Here is a 9,178-nt window from a genome sequence, read left to right as displayed (position 1 = left end):
GATTTCATTAAAAAAAATATTAACAGCTACTTATAAATAGAACTAGAGGAGTATTTTCTGCCATCCGCACAAGTTTTTCTGGTCAGAATAGTTGAGCCTTTAAAATATGAAAAAGTAAACGATGCTCATTAAATTGATTGATAACAACCATTCATATCCAAAGCGAAATCACCCGGCTGCCACAAACCTAAGAACCTAACAGTCTAATTGCCTATTAACTTCTCACATACAACGTAATAAAGTTTAAAAACTAATATTCTATCTAATACGTGCCAATTACATGCATTTTCTTACGACGGTGTGCGGATGTGGTAGGATGAAACAACTGTAAACAAGACTGAATCAGCAGCCAAATACATTTAAAAGTAAAATCTCAACAAATTCAAAAACAGTGAGCATGAAGGAGCCCGACGAGGTCATCATCATATCCAAGTATAAATAAGTATGCAATCCTACCCTCATTATAAATCAAACTCATTGCAATTCGTAAGGCAGTTCGTTTCAAAACAAAATCAAAGAGAAAGAAGAAGAGGATGGGAAGCTGTTTGAGCAAAGCCATGCATTCTAATACTACGGAGGCTGATAATCTTGAGGAAGAGACCAAGAAGATGACAACGCCTGTAAGCATTGCAACAAACTGGAGAGAACTTAGTGGTGAAAATTATTGGAAGGATTTGCTAGACCCACTTGACATTAATCTTCGTAGGTACATTATACACTACGGAGAAATGGTTCAAGCCATTTATGATGCTTTTAACGATGATAAACCATCCAAGTATGTCGGAAGGAGCCGTTATGGGAAAAGACATTTCTTTTCCAAAGTGGGTTTGGACAAAGGAAATCCTTTTAAGTACGAGGTGACAAAGTTCCTATATGCAACTTCAGAAATTGATTTTCTTATATTAGACGATGTCGAAGAAACAAACTGGATTGGATACGTTGCTGTGGCCACTGACGAAGGCAAAGCCATGCTAGGTAGGAGAGACATTGTAATTGCTTGGAGAGGAACTTTGCAGATGGCAGAATGGGTTAAAGATTTTCAATTCCTATTGCATGATGCTCCAATTATTTTTGGGTCGGAATCTGATTGTAAAGTACACAGAGGCTTCTACTCCATTTACACAGCCACCAACTCATCACATTCAGCCTTCATTAATGCCAGTGCAAGAACCCAGGTAATGTGATTTATCTTTTAATAATTATTCAAATTTTGCATACCAATAAAAAATTTATTATTTAATTGAAATCACATAAAATCACAATAATTTTTCAGTTTTGCCCAAAATAATGTCACAATTAATATCATGGTGGTAGTGGATAAAACACATAATTAATATCTCCATTTTTTTAAGACAAAGGCAAAATTGTCTAATTACCCGTAAGTATCATGACACTCCTTATATTCGGGGAAAAAATAAGATTTTAAAATATATCTTATACTCCCTCCGTCCTTATATATAAGAGGTCTTGTAGAATATTATTTTGTTCCTAAATATATGAGATTGTTAGCACATTTTTTCAATAAATAGATCATTATACCCTTATTAAATTAGAAAAAAAAAAAGATAAGTACTCTCATTAATTTACTTAAAAAAAGATATTTATTTTTATTTACAATAATTAGGGGCAAAATTTAAAAGTTGTTGTACTTTTAATTAGATAACTAACTTTTTTTTTGTTTGCGTAATTTAGTTAAAATATCTTATATATAGGGATGGAAGGAGTATATAAGAATAAGTGGAGTACATATTATTTAAAGCTTGCAGTAGCATTTGTGTAACTTCTGGACTCTCAATCATTATGCAGGTTTTAGCTGAAATTAGAAGGCTTGTGGATAAATTTAAGGATGAACAAATCAGCATAACAGTGACCGGCCACAGCTTAGGTGCAGCAATTGCAACATTAAATGCAGTTGACATAGTCGCTAATGGCTTTAACATTCGAAAAGACGAATCTCATAAAGCTTGTCCTGTCACAGCATTTGTATTTGCAAGCCCTAGAGTTGGAGATCCAGACTTTCAAAAGTTCTCCTCTAGTCAAAAGGATCTTCGAATGTTACGTATTGCTAATGAAAAAGATATTATTCCAAGGCATCCTTTCTTGGGTTATGCAGACGTTGGAGAAGAGTTAGAGATTGACACTCAAAAATCAGACTTCTTAAAGCAACCAGGGGATGTGAAGAGTTGGCATAATTTGGAGGTTTACTTGCATGGAGTTGCAGGAACACAAGGAAGCAAAGGAGGATTCAACTTAGAAGTTAAAAGGGATGTTGCACTTGTGAATAAGAGCCTGGATGCTTTGAAGGACGAGTATCAGATTCCTGAGGCTTGGAGGGTGGTTGAAAACAAAGGATTGATTCAACAATCAGATGGTACTTGGTTCATGCCAGATCCAGAATTTGAAGATGATGTTTGACTCTTCTACTTTCTTCTAGTTGTGCTATTACTTTGATTCTTTTTATCATTTAAAATGTTTGTGTGAAAATAAGACTTAACAATTCATGACAAATATTTGTAATTCATTATTGTCACGCTTGTACGAATTTCAATGTTTATGTATATATGTATGTATGTATTTACGTATATCAAACTTTTGTGCTATATATCGTATATTTATGAATTCTTGCAAAGATACAACAAAAAATAAAAAGCTGAAGCAAAGTCTAAAGTAAAGCATTAGATAATTAGATAGCAATGGAAGAGGATCCTATGTGATCAAATATAAAGTAGTTCTAAAGAAGTTGTAATGCAATTGAAAACTGCGTAGCTTGTCCATGACAATAATTTCTTGCCAGAATTATTATCTCTCGCCAATCCGGTTAGCACAATCTTGGAGTAACCTCTACGCGGAATGTGACCTCATCTATTGTTCTTTCACCGAATGCTGACTACTCTGATTCAGATTTAACATTTTGATTACTTTTTGTTTTTCTATTTTTCCTATCTGGTTGTATTCTCTTGGTATACTATGTGTACCTTGAATTTGAAACTCAATAGAACCTCAGTTTTTGTTCAATTCATTGACATTGTTTTTTCTTTTTCAGTGCAATATTGGTGCATATGTTGAGGGGGGGGGCATTCGCTCTAATCTAATAAATTGTAGGTGAAGAATGTTAGACCATATGTTTTGATGATAATAAAATTAGATAAATTTGTTTTGGAGAACAAAGGTATTCAACAGTAAAATGCTTCTGGCAAAGAGTTTCAAGGAAGTGAGAGGCAATGGTGTTTAAGTAATCTGTTGTAACTAGCTAGATTATAGTTTTTCAATGAAACAATGTTTTCCGAACGGTGTTTAGTACTGTTTCAAATGAGTTTAAGTCAATCTCCCATTCATGGTCATCTCAATTTCCTTCTTTACATGATCACTCGGTAAGACTCAAGTGCTTTCATCTTAAGGAGTTAAACATTCTTTGAAACATCTTCTGGAGTTAAATATATGATATTAGGTAGTTTTTATAATTATTTTTCTAATTATTCCTCTACTGTAATAGCCCAGAAAAAAATATAATACTACTAATAATAATAAGTATATATATATATATATATAAGTTGGTGTTTTAATAATAGTTATATTAATTTTGGGAACATATATAGCGAGAACGAGACTTGGTTTAGTGGTTACTATGTAATCATTTATGTATAAGGTTCCAGTTTCGAATATGCTAAGCACTAATGGAGGGGGTTTGTTTTTGTTATTTTAGCCTTGTGAAATTACCATTTGTTTTTGTTATTTTAGCCTTATGAAATTAACATTCTACCCTCTCCCTCATTAGATTAAAGTTATCCCTTCTCTTCCTTATTCAGTCAGTGCACTGAGAGAGAGAGAATTCGAGAGTGCTCTCCAATCTTCTATCATCACCAACCATCTCTTCCTTCTTCGTTCCTCGCTGTCACCGGCGTCAGAGGAAGCTTGCCACTGCTCAACGTGATTCAGGTGCACTCTTCATGCTTTCCAACTTTGTTTTTTCCTTGCTTCTTTCTCAATCTATTGCTTCCTTGTGTTACTCACGTTCGAGGTATGGCTGGAATAAAGGATCAAGTCGTTGGAGCTGGAAGGTTTTACTCATGAGATATTCCTTCCTCAATTTAGCCGTCAGCCTCGTTATTCCTTTCCTTTTGTGCTCCCTATTTTTGCATCTTTTCAGTGTGTTGTTTCGTCCGTGTTATTTTGGCCGAGAAATGACAAAGCATCGAAACTAGGGAGTTGTTGCTGCAAAATCGTGTGGGTGCTGTTGAATTAGTCTTCTTCCATTTGTTGTGCATGATAACAGTGCCAACCTATCTCTCCCCTGTTCAGCCATAAAATTGTGGGCACCAGCGAGTAAAATTATAGTCTGAGTCATGTCCAAGGATATTGTCCTTAAGAGCTATTCTGCCACACCGTATTGATCATGCAGTAGCTTACTAAAATTAAACAGACTCTTCCAATTAAAAGTAGGGACACAGAACAATAGAAACTCACAAAATATACTTAGGTAACTGCACAATAAACTAATATGATAGAAGAAAAGAGGAAGGCTGAGAGTACCAAGTCTCTCTCTAAACTTGTGGCAAGCATTGTTTTTTATAGGCAAATCTCATAATGCTGAGCAATAAAACCACCTTAATCACAATTAAAAAAACGGTTTCAAATAATAATATTGTTTAAATTATATGTTATAAAATAGTAAATAGACTTAAATAATAATTAATATTATTAATTTATAATAATTCCTTTTGAAATACTCAAAAATATTTATAATATCTAACAATCCCCTACATATTTCAGAAGGAAGAAAAATTTATGAAAACTATCTTATACAAATAATTTGTATCTCCAAAAAATAGTTTTCAAAATTTTGGAAAATTGCCTAGAATTACATCTAACTTGTGTGCAATTGTATGCAAGAGCCCATTTCTCTTTTAAGCCCATTTATTAGCTCAAGTTCACATCTTAGTATCTATAAACTACGGCCTTCATTCATTTGAGTAACATGAAACTTTCCTTTTTGACACAATTGTAACAATCCCCTACATGTGTCAAAAGGACCACTATCATCTGAGTTATTCTCACGGAAGATAATCACTTTGAATTTGGTGTCTTTCAACTTGAACGAAACCTAGATCAATTAAACTTAACACACAAAAAAGTCGGTGTAACTTTATTATTGAACCAACAGATCTTGGTTGTGTGCTAGATGTCTTATTAGTCAGATATACCCCCACAATTTCCATTGTTATCACGGTTTTGCATGTTATCGACCATGTACGTGCTTGGTTTTAACAAATACTCTAGAGATTTTGCCACAATCTCATAGGAGCGGCCCCGCTCCACATTCGTATAGGTGTTTTCATCAAATGTATCTACAATGAATACATCATCCATAAGGAATATGAAAAACATTAAGAGCTTTTGCTCAACCTCCAATCAATGCATTCTAGCAGTTTCTCAAGTTATAGGAAGGGATGAAAATTTTAGTGCTAGCAGAACTAACAAGTGACTTGTTCTTACTCGTTGAACCTTTTTCATAGGACCTCTAATTACAATGGTTGGGTTGCCATCACCGTTAATTTCAAATAGGTTTAAGTCCCATTCTCCTCGACATTTAAATAATTAAAATTCTTCCTTATGGGCCAGTTAACAGATCTGTCAGATTTATATCTGATCTCACATAATTGATTGAGATAACTCCCTCTTTTAGCATGCTTAATTGTATCTCAAATGATATTTATATATGCCATTGTTCTCTTTACAATGACTATTACCATTTGGCAATCACAAATCATCGACATATAATATATCGATTTTACTCACATGAGAATATTTATTGAGAAGTCTCTCAACTACTCAGCCTCTTTATTAGCCAACTTCAAAATCACAAATTATGGCTCACATGATATTTTATTTGGCTACCAATAATTTTTTCCTCATCTGAATATAAAATTCAATTAATGTCATTGTATTGTTCTAATACGATGGAAATCCATCATTCATGGCACCCATATTTATGATACCCATCAAATACTCAGTCATCTCATCCTCTTATAAGATTACTTGAAATGCTCAATTTTCACACAATATATGTCATGAGATTAATATTTATTAATGCAACAAACTCTCAAAAATTTGTGCATACACAAATTGAGCAAAAAAAATTTATCAATTTTTTAAATAACATATTATCATAATAAAAATTCATCAATACTAAGTGTTGGTTTTACACTACAAAATAATTGCTAAGAAGATCTCTAATAACTTAGCCTCCAATCCAACTTTAAATTAATGAGCTTGGACTCCACTATATTCCTATCATTATATCACTACCGAGAGTGAATAGTCACTAGTGGATTTTCTCACATAAATTTATAATTCAATTAACATCCACGTATTTTATACAGTGAGAATTCATAATTCATAATTTCATTTATTTAACATGGAACCAAAACACTCATAAAGAAATCATTATCCACATTAATAAATATTCACGCCAAGATAATTAGATAAGTCATGCACCTATTTTAAGATACATTTATCTACTGCACTAGATAAATGATTAACTTTTGTGACACCATTACAATGCTTGTTGCAAGCCACACAAAATGATAAATCACAATTTTTGCATTTATGCAAATAATAAAGCCTCCATATAATATTTTCTCTAAATCACAACATAGAACCATCTTGGCATCTATAAAATAAGGTTAATAATATGATATAACATATAATTAATTTTCGAGAGTAAAGCAAAATATTTTTGCTAGGCACCCCCACACTTTCAAATATTTGAAATATATGAAAAGTATTTCCTTACCGTATCAATTAAATTAAAATCTCATCATGTCATTACATTTTTCTTATCATCATATTTGCTATATTCCAAGTATATTACACAGTATGCAATCAATCGTGCATTATGTTCCAAATCCTTTTTGCATTTCACAACCGGATAGGACAACAATATTATCAACACAATTAATCACACTTCATGTGATTGAATTTGTAACTCACAAATTAAAAAACAATTGTGAGTAGATAAATTAATACAAAGAAAACCAATACTTCAATGTCAACATAAGTGATAGTTAAACTTCTTTAAGAAACCAACGGTAACATTCTTTTTTCCCGTAGTCTCCAACATTATGTTCCATTCTTAACAATATTTATAAAACTGAATGCTCATTATATTTTATCATAAACAATCCATATATATGGTAATTGAATACCTTTCTTATGTCTATTACAATTATGATTTACAATGAATGCAATCTAGTTATAAATGTACCATATATATTATAAACGTACTCGAGGCCTTTTTTGACGAATCAATATATGGCCATTATTGAACCTAGATACCCCATTGAAAATAATGAAAATTAAATATAAAGAGAAGATAACGTCCCCAACTTTGTTTTTCAAGAGAGGAACTCTTCCATATTTGGACTGCTACGTCCTTGACTTAGCCAGCAAAACAACAATTGCTATAATAATAATAATACTAATACTAGACTAGATTGTATTCATGAAATAAAATGTATATCCATCACTTGATATACTTTTATTTATGTTTCTAAAACAATTCATCAGAAGAAAAGAGACTGCATAAATATTAATTCATTCACTAGTACTCAAGATCCCAAAAAAACAAAAACAAAAACAAAAACAAAAACAAAACATTAACCGTTCTATAATCTACCCCCATTTAAAATTGTAATGAACACTAAACTATCAACGGCATTTAGTAGAATAAATGATAATGGTTTATAATTAGATATAAGTGCTATTTTTGTCATTGCAATACTTTATTACAGATTAATGACAAATAGCCTAAAACCACAAAATAAGACTAATTCAAACACTTGACTAAACACTTTGCCTCCGTAGGACAAAATTATAGATTTAAAGACAATATTCTACATGGAATTGTCAACACAGCAGAGCAAGAGCACTCAAACAAAGGGGCCTAGTATGAATGAATGCTCTATCAATCATTGAAATGTGTGGGTCCTATTTATCATTCAGTTCACAACCGGAAAGCTTCATTATCTTGTTTCTAGGTCTTTATGAATCTCATTTTATTTTTATCGAGTGCTGTGTGTATATATATATATAGCTACTCTAGCATATAATTGAGGTTGAAAGGAAATATTACCTTCGTAGGACCCATTTGAATCAGTTAACTGTGCTCCCAATACCCATGTGGATTACTTCTCGAAGAGAGAACTGCTATTTAATTTTAAAGACTCCAATATAGCCATGCTTTGTTTGATTGTAATATCTATCAGTCTTCATATGCTGGGACTTTCTACTCAAAATGTGGTGCCTTTGAGGTCTTAAATGAGTCCGAATTTTGGGGCAAATTTGGGATTATTGGTGTTCGCTTCCATCATTACCCATTTCAACCAATGCTTACTCACATGTGCCCCAACACTCAATTTTGTTCATCAACATCATTGAATCTCGCTGCCTCGTCACATGCTTCCACCGGGTCCAAAACCATCAAGTTTAGTATAGCCAAACAAGATTAACTTACATGCAGTAGCTCTTACAATTGTTGGCACCAACGAGTAAAATTATAGTATGAGTCGTGCCCAAAGACATTGTCCTTAAGAGCTATTCCGTCATATCGGGTTGATCGTGCGGCAACTCCCTAAGATTAAACACATGTCAGGTTCAAAGACAGCCTTGTCCTTCCATATTTGTATATCTCTTCAAAACTAGTATGAGTCGTGCCCAAAGACATTGTCCTTCTGGTTTGTCTATTATATGAGAGTGCCATGGATCATGAGTTGGTGCTTTTCTATAATGGATCAAAGACAGCCTTGTCCTTCCATATTTTACCTTGTTAGAACATTTAAGGTAAAATGGTGGGATAAATATATTCAAAATTTTGCGAGGAAAGAAGCAGTCATAAGAAAAATCCAAGGATTATTGAAAAAAGTTACGCAAGAAGTAAAGTAAAAGGCTAAAGAATCAACATCCTTTCAAGCAGAAAAGAATAAATTGATGACACAATTGGCAGCAGCAAAAGTGAGAGAAGAATAGGCCTCCTTAATCAATGAAGTAGCCTCTTAAGTAGCGTCAGAAGATGTAAGGTCATCCACTCAACAGATAGAAACTGGGGAAGAGACAAATATAGAACAAGACATTTATGAAGTCAATTTTGAAGACTTTCAAATGGTGGTTCACAAAAGAAATA

General features: G+C 32.9%; 1 protein-coding gene across 1 annotated transcript; it reads left to right on the top strand.

Annotated features, from left to right (window-relative positions):
- Window positions 1-498: 498 nt before the first annotated feature.
- LOC129285022 (phospholipase A1-IIgamma-like) lies at window positions 499-2,491 on the top strand. Its single transcript, XM_054920560.1, has 2 exons — window positions 499-1,175; window positions 1,807-2,491. The coding sequence occupies exons 1-2, from the start codon at window positions 534-536 to the stop codon at window positions 2,413-2,415; spliced, it is 1,251 nt and encodes a 416-aa protein (XP_054776535.1). The 5' UTR covers window positions 499-533; the 3' UTR covers window positions 2,416-2,491.
- The last annotated feature ends 6,687 nt before the right edge of the window (window positions 2,492-9,178 follow it).

Source organism: Prosopis cineraria, unplaced genomic scaffold, assembly GCF_029017545.1.
Source record: "Prosopis cineraria cultivar Desert tree isolate PC_DT_omini unplaced genomic scaffold, ASM2901754v1 PC11, whole genome shotgun sequence".
NCBI lineage: Eukaryota > Viridiplantae > Streptophyta > Magnoliopsida > Fabales > Fabaceae > Prosopis > Prosopis cineraria.
Note: the sequence above shows the minus strand (reverse complement) of the source record. Positions and strands in the feature narration are given on the sequence as shown.